This window comes from Hydra viridissima, unplaced genomic scaffold (genome assembly GCF_058129835.1).
Source record: "Hydra viridissima isolate aposymbiotic clone 2 unplaced genomic scaffold, HvirCarnegie_v1 scaffold_6, whole genome shotgun sequence".
Classification (NCBI taxonomy): domain Eukaryota; kingdom Metazoa; phylum Cnidaria; class Hydrozoa; order Anthoathecata; family Hydridae; genus Hydra; species Hydra viridissima.
Genome location: NW_028324305.1, coordinates 2,404,777 through 2,432,144, shown reverse-complemented (window position 1 = coordinate 2,432,144; position 27,368 = coordinate 2,404,777). Strand labels below are relative to the sequence as shown.

The following is a 27,368-nucleotide window of genomic DNA, read 5'->3' as shown; positions in this document are numbered from 1 at the left end:
CTCCTGCTCGTAAAAGGTGCCTTGAATTTCTTCACCGTTAGCGTCAGCGATTTTATACGTGGGTGGATTCGTATGCTGAACATTTGACACTGTAAAAACCTCTTCAGTCCATCTCGGTGTATACCCTTTTTCAAAATGAGACTTCTTTTTTACGATCCTCACTTGATCACCCATTAAGAATTTCGGTTTTGCTGGTAATGTTTGATCCTTTCCATACATATTCCACCATACCCTACCTTTATTCTTTTCATCGCTGGCCTCCAATGGAGTCATTTTGATGGAAGAGTGCTTTGTGTTGTTGTAATTTTTCACCATCTCATCTAATACGTCAATATATTTATTGGTATTGTTGGCTGAAAAATATTTAAACATTCTCTCTTTCATCGTTCTGTTCCATCGCTCGACAACAGAACTTTTTTCCTCGTTTTCAGTGGAGTATAATTGCACACCTAGAGCTTGTACATGCTTGTTGTAAAACTCTTTTCCTTTATCTACCCACAATTTGACGCATTTTCTTTCACCAAAAATCTTTTTCAACGATTCTGCCACTTCAAGACCTGTTTTGCTTTTTAACGGAACGATCCATCCATACTTTGAAAACACGTCGATCACCATGAGTAAATATTTTACGCCCTTGTTGAATTTTGAAAACGATTGCATATCCACCAAATCTGCGGCCCATATTTCATCAATGTCGTTTACAATCACCCTTCTTCTTTTAAAATGATGAATCACCGGTTTATGAAGCTCCTCTGCAAGCTGGTCTGTCCATTTCAAATCACTTACACCCAATCCGAATTTAGCTTTGGCTTTGATGATGGGTTCGATGATTTTTCGCTCGCTTATTTCTTTTTGAGTAGGATTTTGTATAGAATCCATTTCTTCAAGCATCATTCTATCTGCTAAATTTCTGTTTTGCTTGTCGTTAAAATACTTGTAAGCTAAATCGTGGTGATATGCAGCATTGTCCACTCTGTCTACCGGTTTGCTCCAATCTTGATACATATCGGTGGATGTGAGTCTTTTGTCTAAATTGGTTCCCGGTCCAGCAAAATTCATTCCTGGAACGTGCATTTCTCCTGGAAACTTTGCCCATGGAAGCTTTATTTTTTTTGAAAAATTGTTGATCGATTCCACCAAGTCTCCTCCGCTAAGCGCATGCGCAGAAACAAACTTGCATTTACCTCTTCCGCAGACGACACAAGCTCCTTTGACTATATGCTTGTTGTTTTTTGTGATCTCGTTTTTCAAGTGAATGGTTTCAGTCTCTCTTCTACACTTAACACAGTACATTTTAACATATATAAAAACTTTTTAAATATAAAAAATGGAAGTGATGAAATTGTCGTGTAAAATTGGGAAAACCAAAAGAAACAACAGCAAGCTTTTACCGAGAAGCATTCGAGGAATCATCGTTGGAAAGTCTGGATACGGAAAAACAACGTTGCTACTCAATTTATTGCTCAGACCTGGATGGCTCGATTATAACCGCTTGCAAGTGTTTGGAAAATCCCTTTTCCAACCTGAATACAAAATACTCAAAAGATCATTCGAAAATAAACTTCCTAAAAAGGATATTGTTGATTTGTTAACGGATGATGTACAAGACGAAATGGAAAAATTGAATTTAATCCATGAAGATGTTATTAACGATCTTTCAAAAAAATATTCCAACAATGATGATATGGAATGTCAATTTTTCGAAACAGCAGACGATGTACCTGAACCTGAAGATCTTGATTCATCCAAAAACAATTTAATGATCTTTGACGATTTGCAATTGACTAATCAAAACAAATGTGAAAAATACTACATCCGAGGAAGGCACTCTAACGTCGACTGCTTTTACCTCGCTCAAAACTATTTCGAGATTCCAAGACATACCATTAGAGAAAATGCTAACTTTATTTGTCTCTTTAAACAAGACCAAAAAAGCGTTAATCACATTTATCAAGATCACGTTTCCTGCGATATGAAAATAGAAGAATTTAAAGCCTTTTGCAATCATTGCTGGAATGAACCTCACGGATTCGCCGTCATTGATCTCTCTTCTAAAAAGAACGAGGGAAAGTATCGAAGTGGGTTTGATGATTTTTTATTTTTCTAAAACAATTTAAAAAATAATTATTATTTTAAAAATGACAGGTATAATCATCGATGTAGATGGAAAATCAAGTGTTATCACCACTGATTTTTTGGATAAAATCGTTTTTGACGAAGGAAAAAGTTATGAAATGGCTTTTCTCGGTCTTGAGACTTACAACAGCATTCCAAATGTAAACAGTAAAAACAATTCTTTCAAATACAGCATGAACAATGGAGCTCATTGGGAGAACATTATCATTCCATCAGGAAGCTATGACATTAAAGACATTAACAATTATTTACAAAAGACCGTCTCAAACACAATAAAATCAGCTCAACGTGGAAGTTATATTATTGCAAATAAAATTAATTACTCTCCAGATAACATAAAAATCGGATCCAATTTAAACACTTTAAAATCAACCATCACACTTGGATTGAATTATATGATTGACTTTAATGTGGATAACAGCATCTCTTCAGTTTTAGGATTTACTAAAAGAAAATTAAATTCCAATTCCGAATACGAGTCGGATCATATCGTTAGAATTTCAAGCATTAACACCATCAGAATCGTTAATAACGTTATTGGATCATCCTATATTAATGGAACCCAACTCAATTGCATTTACTCGTTTTATCCGAATGTTAGTCCTGGCTATAAAATCATCGAGAGACCAATGCATTTAATTTATCTTCCTGTTAAACTGTTTGAAATTTCAACAATGGTTACTCGCATCATTGATCAGAATGGAGATTTGGTTGATTTTCGTGGAGAGGATATTACATTACGATATCATATTCGAGAAGTGAAATAAATAATTTTTAATACATAAAAAATGAGCAATTATCAAAATATCAAAATTAATATCTCGCAGAGCCAATCTGATAAAATTAAAAAAGCCATTCAAGAAAAAACCGATACTAGCATTAAGCTTTCTCATCAAGACTTGAACGGTAAACATGTTCTCGCTATCACTAATGCGCAATTGAATAAAATTAGAAAAGCGTATGAAGCTGGTAAAGGAGTCACACTCAAACTGAGCAGAAAACAATTATCATACAACTCGAAAGTTGAAGGTGGATTCATCGGAGCTCTTTTACCGTTATTAGGTATGATAGGCAGCACTCTTGCTACAAGAGTAGTCCCAGCTCTAGCTACTGGATTGTTAGCAGGTGTAGGCTCTTCTGCCGGTTCTGCTATGGTTGATAAAATTGCTGGAAGAGGTCTTTTTTACATGAGCAAAAATGGGAAAGGAATGAAGATAAAAACTTTAGGTGGAGAAGGATTGTTTATCACCCCATGGACTAAAAATGTTTACGGTGATGGACTCTTCATTAAAACTGGAAAAGGCTATCAATCTGCTGGAGCTGGATTATTACTCGGACCTAACTCACCCTTTAATAGTATACCCTTTTTAGGTGCTATTCTATGAAAATCGCTTGTTAAAAAATTCGGATAAACTTTTTAAGAAATTTAAAAAAAATGATCGACTTTCAATGGATTGATGTAGAAGGAATTGTTTTACCTAATGAAGCTTTAACTAACTTTCAATTGATAAAGGCTGCTAAACAGTTAAAATTAAAAAACTTTCGAGGCGTGTTTGTCAGGGATGAGTTACCAAAAAAGCCAAGAAAAAAAGAATGTGGAATTGTCAACACAGGAGATTCTAGCACAGATGGGTTTCATTGGGTCTGTTGGTATAAAGACGGAGACAAAAAATATAGCTTTGACCCTTATGCTCAGCCTCCTCTTGTTGAGCTCATTGATTATTTGAAAAGCCCAGTTTATTACAACAGCGAGAGAGTTCAGTTTGGTGATACGTCTTATTGTGGTCATTTGTGTCTTTACATCTTAAAAAAATTGAATGAAGGTCTTGACTTTCAAGAAGTTATCAATACCTTGTGGTGAAATTTTTAAAGAATAAATTTTTTTAAAAAATAACAAACCATGGAGAATATTCGAAAGCATGTTGATATTAAACTGGTCACCACAAGAAAAGAAGTCTTGAAATTAACAAGAAAGCCTAATTATGATAGAAATACCATTTTTGATGAAAACCTTGCTGCGGTTCACATGAAAAGAACAAAACTCTTTTACAACAAGCCTGTTTACTTAGGACTAAGCGTTCTAGACATAAGCAAAACTCTCATGTTTGAGCATCATTACGACTATATCAAACCTAAATACGGAGATCGCGCGAAATTACTCATGACTGATACTGACTCACTCTTTTACGAAATCGAAACGGATGATTTTTATCAAGACATTGTCGATGATCTTGAAACCAAATTTGACACGAGCAACTTTTCTAAAGACCATCCTGCTATTGAAAACGTGGGGTTTAAAGTAGGGTTAAATAATAAGATTATCGGCATGTTCAAAGACGAGGCCGGTGGAAAAATAATTAAAGAGTTTGTTGGGCTTCGTCCTAAGCTCTACTCTTACAAGATCGCTAAAGATGAACACAAAAAATGCAAAGGAGTTAAAAAGAAAGTCGTTCAAAAACACATCACTCATCAAGACTATTACGACTGCTTGATGAATAAGACAGAAAAGCTTACAGCCATGAACGTTATCCGATCACATCAGCATAACATTTACACCGAAGAAATCAACAAAGTCGCACTCAGCGCTAACGATGATAAAAGACACATCTTACAAGACAGAATTCACACCCTTGCCATTGGACACTACAAACTAAAACCGTGCTTTACATTTATGGATTATGATAAACTCTTTGGTCTAGAATAAATTACGAAAAAGATACAGTTTTATACTTCTTTGCAGGTTCCGGCATGATATTAACAATGAGATGGAAATCTAATAACATTTTTACATTTTTAAAAACACAATACCATCTTGAATTCCTTAAGTATGGAAAAGTATCAATGAGCCAGAATCCGCATATTGTAGTAGTTATACCAAATAAAAAAACATCATCTATTAACATCTACTGCATGTCACTTCAACGCTATTCTTTACATCTTTTTACATAAACTTTTGAATTAATATTGATCCCGATTGAACTTGAATCCAGATTCCAAAAATTCATGTTAAAGTTGTTGCGATTTGTTTTAGTACAAGTTCCTGTGAAAACTGTGTTTGGTTAAAAACTTGTTGTGTTCTTCAATTTTTATTTACTTTTAACAATTTTTTTTCATTATTTTTTCCATTTTCAAGTTCTAAACTACAAATATTTCATATTGTTTTTCTGAAATTATGATTTCATGCAATCACACAGAAATGTAATTACTAAACTTGATGTAGATTTCAAACAATTCAGTTGGTGATAAAGATACATTACGAACGCTCAAAACGTCACCTAAATTGTCCTCTTAAGGATTACAAAGATTGATCTAGGGGACCACTTCCCCTTATCAGATTGCACTAAAATTTTTCACTGTGCTCAAATTTCATATAACCTCACCAAATGTGAGGGTGTGCGATATAAAAATCTGAATATATATTTTTCTTGCCACCTTAGTGCTCTTTTTTAGTTACTTTCAACTAAAAAAGTTCTGAAAAGTTGTTCTACAGAATATAAAAATTAGCTTTTAAATTGTTTAAACTCATAAATTTTATCGTTTTTTATTTGGTAATGAGCATTTTATCATTCGATATGATGTTCCATTGTTCCATTCCATTCGATTCGATGTTCCAAAGGACTGCAAAGGTTTAAAAGTCAAGCAAAAAGACAAATGAAATATTTGTTAATAAACATTTGTTAATAAACATTTGTTAATAAATATTTGTTAATAAATATTTAAGTCCTATTGAACTTCTTTTTTATTGAGCCTTTTTTACTTTCCGTCCAATTGTAAGAAATACCTTTTTTTTAAAGGGTGCATTTGTTTTGATCCCTTCGGTTAACTTCTTTAACTTTATTGTATTCGATTTTAAAGTTTTTAATAAGTTTTTTCAAGTTCCCATTAGTTAATCATACAGTTTGAATCCAAGTTGACTATACGGCTATATTTTGAATTTGCTAAGTTACTTTGTCTGCTTTTTTTATTTTTTGGTAAGTTCTCAATATTACATCTAATTTAATGGTGAGTTGTAAGTTACATAACGGGGGGTGGGATGGGGGTGGGGTGGGATGGGGTGGGGGTGGGGTGGGGTGGGGGGTGGCCAAAAATTTTGAGACTAAGTGCTTAGCTAAATAAAGCAATCATACAAGAAAGTTACTTATTTTATTACTGCTTTGTAGCCCATAAAATTCTATTTTTAAAAATTTTTCGATTATCATTCCACGTATGACGAAAAAAGTCGATCTTCGAAGACGTGTCTACGCTTTGGTTGGATAAAAGAGCAAAGCCCATTTGGTAAAACCTTTTCTATTTGAAAATATCCTACGCTCAACAATTTGTTGGATCATCAGACCCTTTGAGAATGGTTTACCATATGAAAATAACACAAAAGAAGGTCGTCCAAGTAAATTGAACAAACAACAGCAACAATTGAAAAATTTTACGGAAAATATTGTTGGCGTGAGTAAAAAAAAACAATTCAAAGTTTAATGTTTCACAATTTTGTATTCATCCAAGTTTTAAAAAACTTTGTTTAAAGTATTATTCGAGATAACGCGCGTTTAATTAGAAAAGATAGTTGTGATTAATGACGAAAAAAACTTTACATTTTCAGTTAACAACATGCCCAGAATGCCGGAATTTATTCATGCATCAAACAAACCAGTCGACCAAATGTAAGATTTAAATGTAAGGAGAAGTCTTCAGCAAAGGCCCTTAAATGGTTGGCGTTATCCAGTAAAGGTGTTTCTGCGCCATTCATAGGAAAACCAAAGGTGCGGCGATCCATGTGGATGCGTATTGTCAAAGTTATTTGCCAAAATTGTTAAAATTCATCAATAAACATCATTTACAAGATAAATATATTTTTGGCCTGACCTAGCCACGACCCATTATGCAAAAATAACAACAGATTAGGTCAATAAGCACAATATACCTTTTGTGCTAGAAATTATCATTCCATCAAATGTTCCAAAAGCCATACCAATTGAGGACTTTTGATCCATTTGGGTAATATAGTTTATAAGCAAGATTGGGCGAAAATGAATGCAAAACAGTAGGCGAACAGGATCAAAGGACAATTAAAAAAGATCCCTATTTTAAGTCGTTTCGATGAAATCAGAGCCCAGATTCGAACATAAACAAACCTGTTTGCGACTTCTAGACAGAAAGAAGGTGGAAAGGTCGCCAAGGAACTTAAATGAGCTTTAGAACATTCTACAAGAAGAATAATACAATATCCTCAACACAATTATTAAAAATCTTTATAAATCGTATAAGTAAAAGACTCGAAGGTGTTACTACAAACAAAGGTGGTCACTCTAAATATTAATAAAATAATTATCTGCAGTTAGAAATGTAAATAGCATATATTATTACTGATACAACTTAATAAAAAATTGTATATTTGTTCTTATATTTTAGTTTTAATGGGATTTTTTTTACCGGTTTTCCTAAATTTATTAAAAATCTTTTAGGTGCTACTTTTTTTTGCACAGTAAAATCGTTGGAAGCGGTGTTTTCTGAAGTGGCTCTGATTCAGAAGCGGTGCATAATGAGGCATATACTTCAGTCTATTTTTTTAATATTCTAGAAATAATTTTCTATAACGACAGCAAATTTTGTATTTAAATGTGACGTGCAAAATAGCAGAGCCATGGCGTAGATAGACTTAAGCAAGTCTTATTTAGAAATGCGATTGCTGATAAAAATTCAAGCACGCTGGGAAAACTCTCAGCGTGTCGTTGTTAACTCGCTGTTTCGGCATAATAACTGTCTTGAGAATAAATTAGGCGCGATCAAGACTCCTTTTAATCGGTATTTTGAATAATTTTAGTTTATGATTCTTTTAAGTTAAAGTCCAACTTTGCATTTAACTCGTTTGTAAAAAAACGAATTAAAAAAAATACATCCCATAAACAACGTTCTGTTATCTTAATTAAAAAAATCTGATCCGACCATTGATCAGGAGGATAAAGATTAAGAATACGTCACACCAAACTTAAATTCTACAAGCCATAACGACGTTTGCAGATATTAAGAAACGAAAGATATATTATTTACTCTAATAAATTTTATAATGCATAATTATCCCAAATATTCGATAATTATACGTTATAAAATTTATCAGCGTAAAGAGAAGCCTTAGATTTAGTTGATAATGTGTAAAATTCAATGGGAAATTAAAGTTTTTTACTGTGTAACATCCAAAATTGTACTTTTTAATGAAGTGAAATGACTTGACTAAATACAACATTAGAAATAAGACTTAATCCTTTTCATCAACACCGGGTTCTTTTAAGATGAAACAAATCCTTCCAAAGCTTGCCAAATTCATTGAAAACTACGTTTTCTAGATGATCTATGTAAAATTAAATTGCGCGTGTTCTTTCTCTTTTATCATTCCGGTTTTTTATTTTTAACACTAACTGTAAGAAAGAAAATATAAAATTCCAGTGTTTCCAGAAAGTTTCAAAAGCTTTTATGAAATTATAATATAGCAATATTTATCTTATATTATTTTTTTTTTAGTAATTAAAAAAAAACAAAAAAAAAAAAAAACGAAAAAAAGATTAAACTTGTACGAGTTACGTCATCACAGCTAATATTCACGGTAATGAGTCGCCAAATTTTTTTAAGAATATTTCAAATTCTTTACAGGTCCAAAATTTACATAAGTTGTCCGCGTGAGAATTTAGTTCAAAACAATACACCTACTTGTGAATAAACAAAGTATCTATATTTAATTTAATATTTAAAAAATTTTTTTCTCTCTTCATCTTTAAATGTACGTCACAATCGGTACCAAAAAATACCAGAGGCCGTGGTATGGCAAAAAAAAAAAAAAAAAAAAAAAAATTTCAAGTTTCGTTTAACAATTTTTAAAACAATATTTTGGTCACAATTTTTTTTTTTTTGAAACCTTAAACCAAAACTGTATTTAATATTTTATTGACCAATAAATATTTGAGTGAAATAATTTTCAAAGCGTTTCATTTGAAATACCGATTGTGACGTACATTTTATCTTAATACTGACAAGCATTTATGATGCAGCAAGTATATAGGGTTGAAAAAGCTGGTGCAATGATAAATGCTTTCCATAACTAGTTCAGTAAGTATTTAAACAAGATTTTAGTCTTTTGAATTCCATGTTAATATTATATAAGTTTTAGCTAGACAAGCATGGAAAGCCAAAATTCTTTTCATGAAGTATTATGTTAAAAAACCGACCAAAATCGGTCGCATTTCCATTTTTCTTCTGCACGGTTAAAAACAAGTTATTGTATAACCTTTATTTAATGATATACTTTCGAAAGCTTTAAAAAGGATTAACAAACCTTCATGTATTGTGTAAGAGAATTTATTTTCTTGATAAAATAAACTTTATTTAACCAAGAATTCTTAAATTTCATTTTAAAGTTCAAGATAAAATTTTCCCAGGTTATTTGAAACTGTTTAAAGATGTTATTTGAAACCGCCGAAAAGCAAACACAGCTGACTTATTTCGACTAAACAACTTGTTATGATGTAATTGAGATGCCGTGTTTAAAAAATTGAAACGGAGCTTGTAATAAAGCAGCATTTCATAGGATTTAACATAAAACAACATGTTTTAAAGGGATCAAAACAACATTGTCAGTGTTTGTGATATTTTCTGATAAAGTACATTAAGCATCGGCGCTTTGCTTTTTCGTTAATAATGTAGAAAGTACAAGCTTTATAACAATCACTTGAAATACATGGAGTTTATTTAGATATAGAAAGTTATGATATCAGAGAAAAGTTTTCGATACCATATTATTTTGTTTCAACCCTTCAAGACGCTGCTATAAATGACTATTTGATTAAACCCGTAGGATTCTTATTTCGAATGTAAAAAATTAACTATGAATTTAAGTTTTTTAAAAAAATATCTAAATATGAAATATAAATTAAAAAAAAAAAAAATTTTCACTCCAAAAACTTTAGTTAATTTAAACGCATTCGATTTATCTTAAAAGAATAATGTAGAAATTTGTATTTTTTTCGTTATTATTCGAGATAAACCAAACGCTGATGCCTAAAGTAAGCAATAATAATATACATTTAATCATATATAATATATACATTTCCAATATCCATAAATTTTGAAGAAGTTTTTGTTATTAATTTAGCAATCTCTAAAGTAGTTCAAATTGCGCTTGAAATTTTAATGGAGTCAATTATCATTATTATTAGCTATTAAAAGAATTATTATTGCTTGTCTGTTGCAAAATTCAAGTTTTCCGAAAGGGAATATACGCCAGAACAAACTCAGAGTAAACAAATTACCAGAGTTTCTTATTTGAATAAAATATTAAAACGAGAAACTCTGGTAATTTATTAGAGCAAATAATTACTCTGATAACGTCATAAATCGTGAGCGCGTCATCAAGTATTTCCAAGCACTTTTTTTTTTCGATTTAAACCGCTTGTGTAGTTAATAACGTTTTCTGAAAATCCAATTAATGCTCGAGTATAAAATCGTCACGTTACTAAGTGCGCACAAGTCTTTTAGAGTAGCGAGGAAACGTGCAATTAAAAATTTGACAAAAGAGCTTAGAAATATTAATTTTACATCGTGCCGATCATTTGACTTATAAGAAGCTTTATGGTTTTTTTTTTGTACTTCGTCTGTTTTAAAATGATATATTTTAGTTTATGATACCTCTCTCTTTGTTTAATGGGTGATTTTATTTTATTTATTTAAATTTTACTAGCCATGAGTTTTAAAACTGAAGCTTTAAACCGCCATAACGAATACCGTAGAAATCACGGAGTGGGTAGCTTAACATGGTCTTCCAAATTAGAATCAAGCGCTCAAAGTTGGGCGAACAATCTCGCCAAAAAAGGGTACATGCAGCATGAACAGCAAAGTGTGTACGGAGAGAATATTGCTGTTATGAAAGGTTTATTTTTTGACATTTTAACATGATTAAAAAAAAAATTCGATTTATATTATCACTAAAAAGCATAAAATTCTACAACAAGGGATGGAGTTTAACAAGGATATTTGATTTTAGGTTCAGAATTGACTGGAGGAAAAGCTACTGATATGTGGTACAACGAAATAAAAGATTACAACTTTAATAACCCTGGATACAACTCGCAAACAGGACACTTTACTCAAGTAAGACCAAATTTTAACTCTTTAGAATAGCTTTCTTTCAGTTACTTATATACTTAAAATTACGAAAAATTTTTCAAGGTCGTTTGGGCAGATTCAAAAGAAATAGGAATGGCAAAAGCAGTTTCCTCGAATGGGATGGAGTTTGTTGTAGCCAGGTATTTTCCTCCCGGAAACAATTTGCGAACCTTCGGAGAAAACGTGAAGCCTCCGGGTTCAAAGAAAGTTGTGTCAAACAACAAACCCGAATCATCGAAGAACACTCCAACGAAGACAGTTAAACCATCTCCTAGCAAGCAAAAGAAAGCCCAATCTTCTGCAAATAAACAAGCAAACAAAGCAGAAAAAGGTGCTAAAGCAACTAATAGACAATGTAAGTTTTTTTTAACTTTAGTTACAATTAATCCAGGGGGCTAGGTTTTCGTTGAAACACCAATTTTAATAGGTTTTTGTTGTTTTCCAGTTTTGTAAACTTTAATAATTAAAAGCCTAAAGTTAGCGCTTATTTAACACTCATTTGTAAATCAGAAAGGAAAAAAAAATACATCTGTAAAAGCCTTTATAAAATCTGAGCCCATATGTAACGCGGGTTTTTATTTGTTTTACAAAATAATCAGCTAGGTAAAAAAAATCACCTAGTTAAATATTATTCTTTAAAAATGTGGATTTATATCCTTAACTTTAATGCTTTAACGGATATTTTGCGATCACAAGAGGCTTCAATTTCCACACGATCATTTCAGTTATTGTTTGTTTTATCGCACGCAGGTTGAAAATAACTAGAAACATTTAATAAAAGGAAACGTAGCGTACTTGTAAATAAGTTTAAAATAATGAAACAAAAGAAAGCGATAAATGTTAACACCAGATTTTTAGTAGTGTTAGTATTGCGGAGGCGAATGTGGAGACGAAAGAATTAAAAATTTAACAGTATTTTAAAGTTCCGTATTTTTGGATGGTTTTATTAAGATGTATAAAACAATTGAAATAATTTTAAATATCATGATTTTGATTGGCTCATTATAATGAGCAGCTCAATTAAAACCCCTAATTTGGATTTTGTTTTTCATTTTTATTTCCGACTTGCATTGGACACGCTTTATCATTAAATTATTTAAAAGTGCGCTTTGATTATAAAAAGCGAAAGAAAAACTAATCGATCGAATTAACCGGATAAATTCTGTTAGATATTAGGCGGGTAATCAATGTGCTTAACGACGCTCCGAATAAGCAAATACTATTTTGAATACTTAATTTTTTTTATATTAAATTATAGTTATTACATTTTCAGTTTTCCATACTTTTATTGTTACAGTTTTTGATTTTATTATATTTAGCTATTTTTAATATATTTTAACTTTTTGAAATACATATATTTTTTTCTAAAATTAGAATTTAAAAAATCTATAAATAAACATTAACACGACACAAGTTTATCTATTGCGTTGACTAATACAAGTCAATTTTTTTTATCGAAACTCTTTTTGCCATAAACAAAAGATAAACTAATTTAAAGAACTCTATTTACACATTTCTGAATAGGATGAACTTAATTATTGCTCTCTAATTCTATTTCTTTCGAGAAATAAAGCTTTATCTCGAGTTAAAAACAGATTTTTTATAAATTTGTTTCGGACATCACATATCCCGGAAAAAAAACACTGTGACAGTAAATTCTTGATAGATATTCAAAACTTAGCAAATATTATATACGCTAAATTTTAGTTATAGACATTAATCGAATTTTTCCCAGATAATTTCATCGTGTAATTTAATCATCAAAACCATTAGAAATTGCTAGAATTACAAGGTTCTCTCTTCGAATTTGACGCAAAAACTCACGTGTTTACAGGCTAATTTGTTTGCATTCTTAAAAATTTTTTTCAATGCTTTTTCTTAACGACGCGTAAAACAGGAAGTTTTAAGATAAATCAAAAGTTTACATTTTTTCGAGACGGAAAATGGTTCAGTTATATAAATTTTATTTTTGTTTGTTTACACTTTGCAAATCGTGTGGGCGCTCTGTTTTATTTTTACCTACATTTCGAAAACGAAATTATCTTTTTTGGAATTTTTAAATTGTAAGAGCTTATCTTTGAATTGCTATTTCTTTTGCGCATTGTAAAGTTAGTTGACTTACACGTTTTTTTGTTTTGTTTTTAGTTTGTAAGAAACTTGTAAGAAACTAGTACTAGAAGCCCCGAAATCTTAAGAAATTATAAGTACTAAGTTACTATTTTCGATGAGAAACTTATTTTATTAAGAGTCCGAGGAGTATTTCCTAATTTGTATTCTGTTCAGGGACAAACCTGAGGATTATATTAAATTGAATGATATGATGGAATTCAAATAATTTTAATTGACTGTAAAATATTTTATCTTGTTAACATGTTTTCAAAATGCATCTTACTTATTCTCTCTTTTGACAATCTGAAACTTTATAAACTCTTAAAAAACTTTTAATACTAGAGTTGAAAAAAAGTACCCTTAAAATAAGAAACTTTCTAGTACTAATCCATTTGCTTGATTTCTTTCAAAAGAAAAACGTGTAACTCAAAAAGTATTAGTTTTCTCTTCGCATAATAAACGAAGTTTAAGCAAAGAAACTGCATTCCATTCTTTTACAAATGTGTATGTTTTCACTCGAATCTTTCTGACATCGCCCATTTCCGCGTCTAAAGTCTACTTGCCTAAATAGGCCAGGAGTGCATTTTGCTGCTAAAAAGGCCTACAATGTGTGTTTTTGTGTTAAAGCTTAACCTTCGTACGATTTGTTTTTACGAATCGAAATCGAATAAGTTTGGTTTGTGCATTTCTATAAAAGTAAAGGAAAAAAAAAAAGATTTGGGATATTTGTTTGCTTTTTATTTGTTAAAGGCTCAGAGTAGGCGTGGGTATCTATTAAATTTTCGGACCGGGGCATTATAAAAGCTCTCTGCGAACCTATGCGTAGTTTAAAGAATATAATTTAAAAAAATTTTTTTTTGGCATGAAAATATTCTACAAGCTGCGCATGCTCCAGAAAAAAACTGCCTTGATCTTTAAAAAATTAATAAACTGCGCAGTGGCGTAGTTATTCATTGTAATTCACTCGCCTTGCTACGACGTTAGCGTATAATTTCTGAAAAAGTTTCATCGCACAAGTTTTAAATAATTAACGAGAACTCTAATCGTTATAATTAATAAGGCGTCGCGTTGGTTTGACAAGGTTTTAACTGATCCATGACTAGTTTTGAGTAAATCGATATCAACGATTATTATGTTCGTACCATGGAAATTTATTAACATGCATTAATTATTATTTTTTTCTCCATGATAACAGAGGCACTGGACATTAGCATCAGTATTTTCTGAAGTAAAAATGTTTCACTCTTCATAGAAAAATGAATACCCCAAAAATGCAGTTAGAACCTCGTCAAAGGGAAATAGTCACACCTTCACTATGACAAGGTTCGAACTACCGTATGTTATATTACTGTTACTGTACGTTACATTAATGTTACCGTATGTTATATTATCGTTACCGTATGTAATATAACATTTCAGATATAGTCTCAGTTTCTTCAGCAACTTAAAACTTCTCACAAAGATCAAAATTTAATTCCGTGGAAAATATGTAGTAGTAGTAGTAGTAGTAGTAGTAGTAGTAGTAGTAGTAGTAGTAGTAGTAGTAGTAGTAGTAGTAGTAGTAGTAGTAGTAGTAGTAGTAGTAGTAGTAGTAGTAGTAGTAGTCTCAGTTTCTTCAGCAACTTAAAACTTCTCACAAAGATCAAAATTTAATTCCGTGGAAAATATGTAGTAGTAGTAGTGTAGTAGTAGTAGTAGTAGTAGTAGTAGTAGTAGTAGTAGTAGTAGTAGTAGTAGTAGTAGTAGTAGTAGTAGTAGTAGTAGTAGTAGTAGTAGTAGTAGTAGTAGTAGTAGTAGTAGTAGTAGTAGTAGTAGTAGTAGTAGTAGTAGTAGTAGTAGTAGTAGTAGTAGTAGTAGTAGTAGTAGTAGTAGTAGTAGTAGTAGTAGTAGTAGTAGTAGTAGTAGTAGTAGTAGTAGTAGTAGTAGTAGTAGTAGTAGTAGTAGTAGTAGTAGTAGTAGTAGTAGTAGTAGTAGTAGTAGTAGTAGTAGTAGTAGTAGTAGTAGTAGTAGTAGTAGTAGTAGTAGTAGTAGTAGTAGTAGTAGTAGTAGTAGTAGTAGTAGTAGTAGTAGTAGTAGTAGTAGTAGTAGTAGTAGTAGTAGTAGTAGTAGTAGTAGTAGTAGTAGTAGTAGTAGTAGTAGTAGTAGTAGTAGTAGTAGTAGTAGTAGTAGTAGTAGTAGTAGTAGTAGTAGTAGTAGTAGTAGTAGTAGTAGTAGTAGTAGTAGTAGTAGTAGTAGTAGTAGTAGTAGTAGTAGTAGTAGTAGTAGTAGTAGTAGTAGTAGTAGTAGTAGTAGTAGTAGTAGTAGTAGTAGTAGTAGTAGTAGTAGTAGTAGTAGTAGTAGTAGTAGTAGTAGTAGTAGTAGTAGTAGTAGTAGTAGTAGTAGTAGTAGTAGTAGTAGTAGTAGTAGTAGTAGTAGTAGTAGTAGTAGTAGTAGTAGTAGTAGTAGTAGTAGTAGTAGTAGTAGTAGTAGTAGTAGTAGTAGTAGTAGTAGTAGTAGTAGTAGTAGTAGTAGTAGTAGTAGTAGTAGTAGTAGTAGTAGTAGTAGTAGTAGTAGTAGTAGTAGTAGTAGTAGTAGTAGTAGTAGTAGTAGTAGTAGTAGTAGTAGTAGTAGTAGTAGTAGTAGTAGTAGTAGTAGTAGTAGTAGTAGTAGTAGTAGTAGTAGTAGTAGTAGTAGTAGTAGTAGTAGTAGTAGTAGTAGTAGTAGTAGTAGTAGTAGTAGTAGTAGTAGTAGTAGTAGTAGTAGTAGTAGTAGTAGTAGTAGTAGTAGTAGTAGTAGTAGTAGTAGTAGTGTAGTAGTAGTAGTAGTAGTAGTAGTAGTAGTAGTAGTAGTAGTAGTAGTAGTAGTAGTAGTAGTAGTAGTAGTAGTAGTAGTAGTAGTAGTAGTAGTAGTAGTAGTAGTAGTAGTAGTAGTAGTAGTAGTAGTAGTAGTAGTAGTAGTAGTAGTAGTAGTAGTAGTAGTAGTAGTAGTAGTAGTAGTAGTAGTAGTAGTAGTAGTAGTAGTAGTAGTAGTAGTAGTAGTAGTAGTAGTAGTAGTAGTAGTAGTAGTAGTAGTAGTAGTAGTAGTAGTAGTAGTAGTAGTAGTAGTAGTAGTAGTAGTAGTAGTAGTAGTAGTAGTAGTAGTAGTAGTAGTAGTAGTAGTAGTAGTAGTAGTAGTAGTAGTAGTAGTAGTAGTAGTAGTAGTAGTAGTAGTAGTAGTAGTAGTAGTAGTAGTAGTAGTAGTAGTAGTAGTAGTAGTAGTAGTAGTAGTAGTAGTAGTAGTAGTAGTAGTAGTAGTAGTTGTAGTAGTAGTAGTAGTAGTAGTAGTAGTAGTAGTAGTAGTAGTAGTAGTAGTAGTAGTAGTAGTAGTAGTAGTAGTAGTAGTAGTAGTAGTAGTAGTAGTAGTAGTAGTAGTAGTAGTAGTAGTAGTAGTAGTAGTAGTAGTAGTAGTAGTAGTAGTAGTAGTAGTAGTAGTAGTAGTAGTAGTAGTAGTAGTAGTAGTAGTAGTAGTAGTAGTAGTAGTAGTAGTAGTAGTAGTAGTAGTAGTAGTAGTAGTAGTAGTAGTAGTAGTAGTAGTAGTAGTAGTAGTAGTAGTAGTAGTAGTAGTAGTAGTAGTAGTAGTAGTAGTAGTAGTAGTAGTAGTAGTAGTAGTAGTAGTAGTAGTAGTAGTAGTAGTAGTAGTAGTAGTAGTAGTAGTAGTAGTAGTAGTAGTAGTAGTAGTAGTAGTAGTAGTAGTAGTAGTAGTAGTAGTAGTAGTAGTAGTAGTAGTAGTAGTAGTAGTAGTAGTAGTAGTAGTAGTAGTAGTAGTAGTAGTAGTAGTAGTAGTAGTAGTAGTAGTAGTAGTAGTAGTAGTAGTAGTAGTAGTAGTAGTAGTAGTAGTAGTAGTAGTAGTAGTAGTAGTAGTAGTAGTAGTAGTAGTAGTAGTAGTAGTAGTAGTAGTAGTAGTAGTAGTAGTAGTAGTAGTAGTAGTAGTAGTAGTAGTAGTAGTAGTAGTAGTAGTAGTAGTAGTAGTAGTAGTAGTAGTAGTAGTAGTAGTAGTAGTAGTAGTAGTAGTAGTAGTAGTAGTAGTATATGGATTTTTTCACTGGCTCAATATTATCACTTACACATTTCTCTTTGTAAAGATCATACATCTTTGAAACAGTAAGGTCTGACTCAAGATATTCTCTGTTGGTACTGACATAGCAATGATGTGACTCAACCTTTGGAAATAATCTTATGTTATCACTAGCTGTATCATCATCAACACGCGGTCTACGTTTGCTTTTCATAGTCTTACCTCACAGATCTTGTGCAGGAGTAGGTTTTTTAGAGCTCACAAAAAGGTTTTGTGCAGGAGTATTTGTTTTAACATCTTCGGTATTGTGAGCTTTGTAAACTGGCTTTTTTAAAATTGAAAATGTAATAATGTAGAATGTTTTACACACACGGTCTTTCCTTTTACATGTAAGAATATTGCCTTTTTGAAACAATTTGTTGTTTCTCAAGGTCGTCAGTTTCGTTTTTGCAACGTATTTAAATAAAGTTAAGCTATGTAATATAAGGTTTTTTAAAATTTAGATTTTCTAAAAATAACAATTATAAGCCTTTTTGGTAGTATTTTTTTTAACCATAGACGTCAAATTAAAACACTTTACGTTAATTTTCAAACCTATGCTTTTACATAATTCTTAATGAGCATAAAATTCTTTGTCGTAATCAATAAAAGTAAAAGAAAGAGGGCAAGAATCTGCAGTTAGGTTTAGTTTACACCTTGTCAAACTGAATATTAGTAAACTAAACCTGCAGATATAACTTTAGCACATTAGTAGTTCGCCTGTTTTACGCTAGACCCTATTAAGTTTCAATTTATATTGTTCGTCATATTCAAGTTATCCAATAAAATCATAATTTCAATTTTGGCAAAAATGTCAGAACCTTGTCAAACCAACACGGCGAATTATCGGGTTCTTCATAGTTTTTTTTCAAAATTAAGGAGATTGTTGACTTTATAAGTTTATTCAACTCATAATCACCTGTTGTTCCTCTTAGGCATCCCATAATTTGTTTTAGTAGTAAAAATGAAGGTTCATTTCATTGCGCTTTTCCTCGAAAGTCATATTTCCAGCAATTTGAACTTTATGTTAAACAACGTCTAACTGAACTTTTGATTTCGAATTAATAGTGAAACTCCGTTACATATAAACTCCTTCACATTTTACAGACACAACACTAACGATGGGACCAAAGGGGAGGGGCAGCTCCATATTATAATTAGCGGAAAAACTCGATTTTAAATGGTATAAATTATTTTATTCCTCTCCTTACAAGTACCTCTTAAGCTACAAAATCTGCATTAATGTATGAGAAATAATAACTGTTCTATATTTTTCATATTTTCATAAACAATTTTTTTTACTATTTAAATAAACTATATAGAACTAAATAAAAAAACTAACATTTACAAACCACAATGGTTTACGGTGCTGATAACTCTCTTTAATTGGTCAAGCAACAGTTTCCTCTGTTTAACAGCTAATTCTGATTGGTCATAAATTCTTGCTACTGTGCCGAGAATAAAAACTTAAATTAGAAAACTAAAATATTCCGGAACAAAATTCTTTGAAAAAATTAGGTGTAAGATTATCGCTTTACATTACTTATATATATTTATATTAATTACATTTACGTTTATAAAAGTTAAGATATTTTTGCTTCGGATCATCAGCCAATTTCAACATTTTAAAAAATTTTGAGGTATCAAAAATGTATAAGTTATGTATGTTCTTTTATGTATGCTCTTTAGTAAAACACATCTTACATTTTTTCGGTAATATTTATCCGTCATTAGGTATCCTCCGATATTTAAGTACTATTTTTGACCCTTTTTTTACTGCAGATTATGAAAGGTCGTTGCGTAAAATGAAATAAAATGGTATCCATTTTAGTTTTTGACCAATGCAAAGTACTCTAATTCTAAGTTGAAAGTTGAAAAAATTCTTATCAAAATTCTAAGTTGAAAGTTGAAAAAATTCTTATCAAAAACGCTAGTTTTCGCCTTTTTTTTTTTTTCTTTTCTTTATTTTCCTTAGAAAGATTTTTTTTTTTTTAACTTTAAGTAATACTCTATGCGAATTGAGGTCGTTTACACGTAAACAAAAAAAAAAAGAAAAGAAAAACTGTAAGTAACTTTCAAAACGCACGTTATCTCCTTAAGAAAACAAAAAAAAAAAAAAAAAAAAAAACGCACTTATCGCGATAAAGAAATATTCTAAGTAAATTTAGTGGAAAATTTGGAACTAATAATTTTATGTATACATTTTTTAAAATATATATATTTTTTATAAATTAACTTAATGAACTTGAATTGATTTTTGATTCAACACCAATTAAAGACAAAATTTGTGTTCCTAATCGTTTATAAATAAATCCGTAATAAAAGCATGCAGCAATGCCGCAAGTTCCTTTTGTTCTTTCTTTTTAGTTTTTCACGCTGAAATAACTTTTACCGACTTTTCATACTTTTCTTTTCCTTTACATTATCTTCGAATAAACACTAGAAACGAGTTCAACTCTATTACTCTTACACAGATTATTTGAGCACAATTTATGAACAACTTGGATTCTACAATACTTTGATGCAGAGAGGATGGTTTATTGGCAGTATCTATGGATTGTATCATATGTGGCGTACTTTACACGCGCCAAAAAAATGTACAGGCAGTGGATCAAGAAATCTGGAGATTCCTCATTAAACGTGGCCGAAGAACTTTTTTACTAGAAATTTTGAAAAATCAAATACTTTCAATTGCGGCAGGTTATTTCAAAAACTTACATATATGGTGTAGAAGCGCTGGCTCAAGCTGATGAATGTCTTTAAAAGATGTCAAAAACGAACTGAGAATAAGAAGTGATTATTCAGTTGTTGACTAGAATCAGTTTTGCCGAGACATTTCTTTGTCATATTTTATAAATAATCCAGAACAAATGGGTGGACCAGGATCTATTATGAAAATCGACGAATCTTTATTTTATACGAGGAAATATTAAGTCGGTCGATTAGCTCCACAACAATTGATATTTGCAGGGTATGAGCCAGAGACAAAGAAAGGACTTTTAATTCTTATTTCGAATGGTGATGCCGCTACATTGCTTTCCATAGTACAACAATCGATTCGTCCTGGTTCAATTGTGTGAAGTGATATGTGGGCTACTTACAACAACTTACCAGCCTTAGCATATTTACATGACACCGTCGTCAATAGACTCCGTTTTCTTGATCCTCACTCAGGAGTTATACAAACTATGCGGAAACTGTGGTGTTAAGCGAAATCTGTATTAAGAGCAATGATGGAGCCCACTAATGGTGAAATGAAGAGAAATGATGGAGCCTACTAATGGTGAAATAATTCCGGATTACTTCTCAGAGTTTTATATGGGTATAACGGTTTAAAGAACATCGCCTTTTCACTTTTGGACCTTAAATTAAAGTAACTTATCTTGTGATAAATTCGTAGGCAAAAAATACGAAGTAAATTGGTTTATTAAATGTTTAATTCATACAAGTAAATAAAAAATCTATTTTTTTGTTGTTACAAGCATATACTTTTTGGGTCTTTAGCGACGCCTGAGTAAGCTCGAGAGAAATATTTTTTAAAAAAGAAAAAAAATGCCACTTTTTATGAATTATTTTTTTGTTGCTACTGTTTATTCGATTGTGATTATCAAAGTAATATAAAAAAGTACAAAAATCTATTATTAATTTTATAATTTATTTACCAAAAAAATATCAAAAAATTGTAGTCAATAAGACTTTTTTTCATCAATGATATTGGTGAGCCCCAGCGTGAGACCTGGATTAAAATCCCTGTCAGCCCCACTCCACCTCCTCTCGACGGGTCTATGCTTCTTGATGATTTGTTTCTTGATATCCAAGTATTTTTCTTGATATCCAAGTATTATTATATTCATCAAGGTATATAGTTTCAGTGTTTATACTTAAAGTAGCACTCAAGCTTGCAGATATTTAGTTATGCAGAAACAAAGAAGTTAGCAAATATAAAAACTTTTCGATTAAATTTTTAATTTTAGAGTAATGTATCTTCAGGTATAGGATCATGCTTTAAATACATATATACTTAGGTAGCAAACTTTATTTTTGATAGAACAAAATTTTCATGCTATCTTTAAGGTAATTAAACATTCAAACTGTTTGTTAAGATTTCGGAAGTTTTTTAAATAGAGAATTTTGATGTAAAATAGAAATGAGACTAAATTTTACTTTTATTATTACTCATTTTATAATTTCATTAAAAATAATTAAAACTAATTACTACTTTCCTCAAAGAAAATAACTAAGTTTACTGTTCTTATAATTTTTTCAAAATAAAATTTTACCATTAAAAATTTTCTCGACCTTCTTCTTGCTTATTATTTTTTTATCGCAAAATTCACAGAAAACATAATCTACAACTGGAAGGTAAAGGAGTTTCTTGATTTAAATTTCCTTATTTAAAAAAAAAATTTTTAAATCTTTATAAACCAACTCAACTTGATTGGTTGATTCTTTAGCTTTTATCAATAGTAGTGTTTTTGAAGTAAATATTTTTCCATTCTTCTTGAAAGGTATAACGAGGGAGTGATTTTAAATATTTCAACAATCTTCTTGAAAGGCGTGTTGTAGGAATAAATTTAAAATATTCTAAACAAATTATTTTAGTTTCTTAAAAATAATAAAAGAATTTTGTTGAGTAAAATAACTTCATGTTAATAAATACACGAAACTTAACTGTAATATAGAAAATAATATACAGATAGGAAAAAAAAATTTTTTGGTCGCTTTTAAATGTTTCGGTCTGCTCAGTTTATATATATATATATATGTATATATATATATATATATATATATATATATATATATATATATATATATATATATATATATATATATATATGTATATGTATATATATATATATATATATATATATATATATATATATATATATATATATATATATATATATATATATATATATATATATATATATATATATATATATATACATATACATATACATACATACATACATACATACATACATACATACATACATACATACATACATACATACATACATATACATACATACATATAGTTTACAGTTACATATATATTGCATACTGTTTATTTTTTTGACCTAAATGATCATACAGGTGTTAAATTGGGTAAAGATCCGGAAATTGAGCCTGCTATTTAAGAACTGCTATGATGTTTTCTGACAAACCTTGCTTAAACACATCGTGGAATATACTTAGAGTCATTGTCATGCTGGAAAAAAACATGTCTCCAAGTTCGACTGTAAAGCACTTAAGAGTAGATTTTGTTTAAGGATATCTGTATATGTTAGTCCATATTTCCATCGATGAAATCTAATTTTCCTACACCAGTACCCAGACTTTTCGCCATGATTAACACTTCTTTGCAGAACATTTCAAAAATTTTGTGATGATTGAACATCAAGCTATCCTTTTGACTTTAGATACAATTATCATTGCCAAAAAATCCACGGATTTTCTTTTACTCCTTGAATTATGAGTACTGGCCTGATCTTGTTTTGATCACTACTTAGCCAGTTGTAGGCAAACCATTTGACGATAGAATTAATTGTCAACCGCGATTTGGAAATGATTCTAGAAATTCTAGTATTCACTATTTTTATCTGGTGTACTTTTATGTCGTGTTTTTCTTTGAGTTTCGGTCGTTCGTTCTATTTCTAAGAGTATTTACCTAAAGTTGTTAATTTTGAGCGCAAATATAATTTATACAAACGATGTTTCACAATGTTTGTAATTGGATTACAACGACAATTCATCTGTTATTAGTATGTCATTCGATAAATAAAAAAAACATTTTTTTTTTCAGCAATCACAAGTATATAGTGATTATAACAAACAATACATACTTGCCAACAACTAGATTTAAAAAAATATTTAGAACTTAAAAAATAAATGAAACTAATTTGCATAGCTTTTCTTTCAAAATTAAAAAATAAACGAAAACTAGCAATATATTTGCAAACATTTTTACTGTAGATATGACAAGCAACAACAACACCTCGTGTCATCCAAGTCTGTTGACTTAGATGACACGACGTAATATTGTTTTTTCTTCGACATAAGTCATTAAACGAAATTTGATAACGACTTTAACTTGAACGCTGTCACGACAAACGTTTTCCCCCGGGCGTTTTATGAAATGAAGAGAAAAAGCCAACTGAAAAAGTAAGGTTTAAGGGGGTACCGAAACATCAGTTTTTCAACAATCCATTTAACAGAAAATTTGAGTAAACTTAATATGACCAAATGAATTAGTATAAATATTACAAGACAAGTCGAAGAAAGGATAAGTTTCAAAGTTCGAAATGCCACAAGGTAAAGCAGTTTCACGTTTTTGCTAATAGTTATGTTCCCTTACGATGATGTCATAGAAACTCACCGCACGTTTAAAACGATTGGTGAGAGAATAAAGGGATTTTATAAGATTTAATGAGTGTGTAATAAAGGTAAAATCTTATACAAAGAATTAATACAAGTTAAATCAATGGTGTATTTAACCTTTTGCATGATGACCTTCTGCCATCTTTCTAGAAGCATGTTTCCCACGCTCATTAAACTTCTTAGCCTTATCAATAAAAACTGAACTTAATGCGAGCCCAGGTCGTCGTCATCAGTAAAATTCTCAACATTCGAATTAAATGCTGATGGAATCAGATCTCAACTGCTCTAGTCATATTCTTAGAGCAACAATAGCATCTCAGTTTATTACTTCAAAGTCGGTACTTTGTTAAATTATAAAGAAAATTCGAACAGTTCAGAAATATCTTGAAATTATAAAGTAAATTGTTAAGTGTAAACACACCTAAACGAACGTTATGTCTATTTATTCGGACGAGGAGCAGGAAAGAAACCATGTTTTTCAGATTGGTTAGAATTAGGTATATTTCGTCCTCCAAGCCAAAGATTAAATCCAAAGTATTGATTGCTGACTGTGGAACATGGTACAAAATAAATATGTATATGCTTAATAGAGTTGTAAACATGCCGGGTTGATGTCAAGCAGGAATTGATTTTTTAAAGCCTATGCTGCCAAATACTAAACTCTTAAATTCTTTTTCAACCTAAAATTTTAAAGTTGTAAAAATTGAATCTAATCTACACACTAAACTTATCACTAATCTTTTTCAAATATTTACGCGAAAACGTTTTCATTATTCAAGTTTCATTATCCGCGGAAAATATTACTTTTCATATTATAAAAACGAACATTTTTTTAAATTTGTTTACAAAATTTTGTAAGTTGCTTTTGCTGTTCTAAAATTTGAAGAGCTTTAAAGAGAGGATAAAAACATAGGGAAATCATTAGAAAAAAAAACTTCCATTTCCATTACTTTCCATTTATTTCCATAAGAGTTTCTGCTTTCCTTTTTTTTTTTTTTTTTTTTTTAACTTTTACAAAATTTTTAGAACATTTAAATTGGCATTTTCATCTCATCTTAAAACTCTCTTTTTCTTCTTAGCTGAAAAAGAATTTAAAAATGCCTTGCAGAAGACCCACAACATGTATCGTCAGCGTCATGGGGCACCACCACTTAAATGGAGTAGTAGTTTAGCGCAAGCTGCACAAGAAGCAGCAGAAGAGGCAGCACGGACTAATACTCTTCGTTCAGTAGATATGCCTAACATAGGACAAAATATGGCTGCTATGACAGGAGGAGAGCTTCCTGGCGATAAAGTATCAAGCATGTGGTACGATGAAGAAAAAAACTTCGATTACAATAACCCAGGGTTTAGTTCTAGTACAGGTAAAATTTCTCAACTTGTTTTGGATTGTAAACTTTGTAAAAGAAGTTTGTTTACAGAAATTTTCTTTTATTCTTTAGGAAGCTTTACACAACTAATTTGGAAGAATACAAGGGAAATCGGAGTGGGTAGAGCATTTGGAAATCATGGTCAGACTTTTGTCGTAGCTTTGTATAAGCCTCCCGGAAATATTAGAAGCCAATATGAAGAAAATATTGATAAACCCGTTGGACCAGTTCCCACTTATTCAAAGAGCACAAAAGGCTGTGGCGCTTGTCTGATAATGTAACAATTAAAATGACTTCATAAAGATGTTGGGTCAAAAAGATAATGGATAGTGATATTGGCTTTAGTTTTTAGTGACAATATATATTATTGAATATTAGTTAATATGAGATGAACAAGTACTTGCATTTCTTGTGACGAAATGCAATATCCCTATAAACTGAAAAAAATAAATTATTTTTGTAAATTAAAAAAATCTCAATTTTTTGAGAGAAAGTTTTACGTGTTAATAGTTTATAATCTTAATGAACTTTGTTTAATTATTTGTCGGTAATTAATATATTTGTTTTTTTTTTTACTTTTAAGAATAAGATATTAATGATCAATATGTTAATAATCGACAGTCGTTGAGTTCGGTTACAATCTAATGACTCACTTATAAAAACCAAAGCTTTAAGAGCCGTGTTCTAGCTCTTCAAGCTTTGTTAAAGCCGAACTGCAAGAGTTTTCGAGCTTCGTGAGCAGGAGATATATTTAAACTTAATTTAGATTATTTACAAGTTTATTGAGCAGTTTGTTATTGTTAATATCATGTTTTTTTAAAAAAAGTGTTACAACACAAGTTTTATAAAATGTTCTGATAAAGTTGAACGCTCTTTGATTTATTACAGGGCGTACTAAATAACAGGCCTCCTCACCGCACAAGGATTTTTTTCGTTTTAGCTCAAATGTCAAGCAGGAATTGATTTTTTAAGGCCTATGCTGCTTTTCTTTTTCAACCTCAAATGTTAAAGTTGTAAAATTTGAATCTACACACTGAACTTATCACTTTTCTTTTCCAAACAATTTACGCGGAAACATTTTTCATTACTCAAGTTTCATTATACGCGCAAAATGATACTTTTCTTACTGTTCAAAGAAAAAAGGATCACACTTTTGGTATGACTTTTGCGGTTAAAGCAAAACTACTATTTTAAAATTCTTGTCTCAATATCTCAAGAAAAATTTGGCAGTTCAGTCGATCATTTTATTTGAATAGCTACTGTATTCAATCAAAACGACTTGAAAATACGACTTTAATTAACAAACTTTGTCTATGAATATTAAAGGACCTGTCATGAAGCATATTGTGAGAAAGGAGAATTAAATACTGGAATTAAAAAGACTTACGTGCGGAGATTAATTTATCCTGTCGTGTAAATAAATGATAAGAAGATAAAGTGCAAAGAAGAATAATTAAAAACAGCGATTAGGAAAAGACGTAAACACGGAGACTTATTTATCCTGTCATATAAATATATGATGAGTAGACTTAGAAATAAAAACAAGCAATAATAATATAATAATAATAATAGAAAATAATATAATAATAATAGAAAATAATAGAAAAGAAAAAAAACCTCAAGAATGAGATGGAAAAAACCTTTTTTTTTTTGAATCGACAGAACGAGAAAGGAGTTATTTCAGAGAAGAAAATTATTTAAACAAAAATAAGCGAAGTTCTGTCGTTTCTAATAAAAAAGAGAAGAAAGATCTTTAAAGAAGAGCTAGAAGAGCAAAAGAAGAGCTTTTGATGAAAATAATTGCATACACTACTGTCCATAACTATTCAATCACACTGCTTTTAAATTTTTTTAAATTTTTTACTTACCGTGGTGTGACCTAACAAAGTCCTATGTTTTAAGAAAGTCCTAATTTAAAAAATGACAAATTTCGTATATGTAAAATAAAATATCTAGAAAAAAAATTTAGTTGTTTTAACTAACTAGATATCAAGTTAAAATTGCAAAGTTATTTTCCCCAAATGTTTATTTTATATATGCGAAATTTGTCATTTCTTAAATTAGAACTTTCTTACAGCATAGGACTTTGTTAGGTCACACCACGGTACAAATGAGGGGAAAAAGTTAAAAAAGAAAACCACTTGAAATATATTAAAA

The 27,368-nt window shown here is 30.6% G+C and overlaps 1 protein-coding gene across 4 annotated transcripts; it reads left to right on the top strand.

The window, feature by feature from the left end:
* The first annotated feature begins 9,102 nt into the window (after nt 1–9,102).
* On the top strand, nt 9,103–26,076 carry LOC145190394 (uncharacterized). 4 transcript variants are annotated; one of them, XM_090090511.1, is made up of 6 exons: nt 9,103–9,228; nt 10,856–11,044; nt 11,159–11,265; nt 11,344–11,635; nt 24,921–25,205; nt 25,284–26,076. In XM_090090511.1, the coding sequence occupies exons 2-6, from the start codon at nt 10,858–10,860 to the stop codon at nt 25,490–25,492; spliced, it is 1,080 nt and encodes a 359-aa protein (XP_089946637.1). In that variant the 5' UTR covers nt 9,103–9,228; nt 10,856–10,857; the 3' UTR covers nt 25,493–26,076. The 4 variants fall into 4 exon arrangements, with proteins under 4 accessions (XP_089946637.1, XP_089946640.1, XP_089946639.1 ...); XM_090090514.1 differs by lacking the exon at nt 9,103–9,228 and adding an exon at nt 9,266–9,467; XM_090090513.1 differs by lacking the exon at nt 9,103–9,228 and adding an exon at nt 9,666–9,751.
* The last annotated feature ends 1,292 nt before the right edge of the window (nt 26,077–27,368 follow it).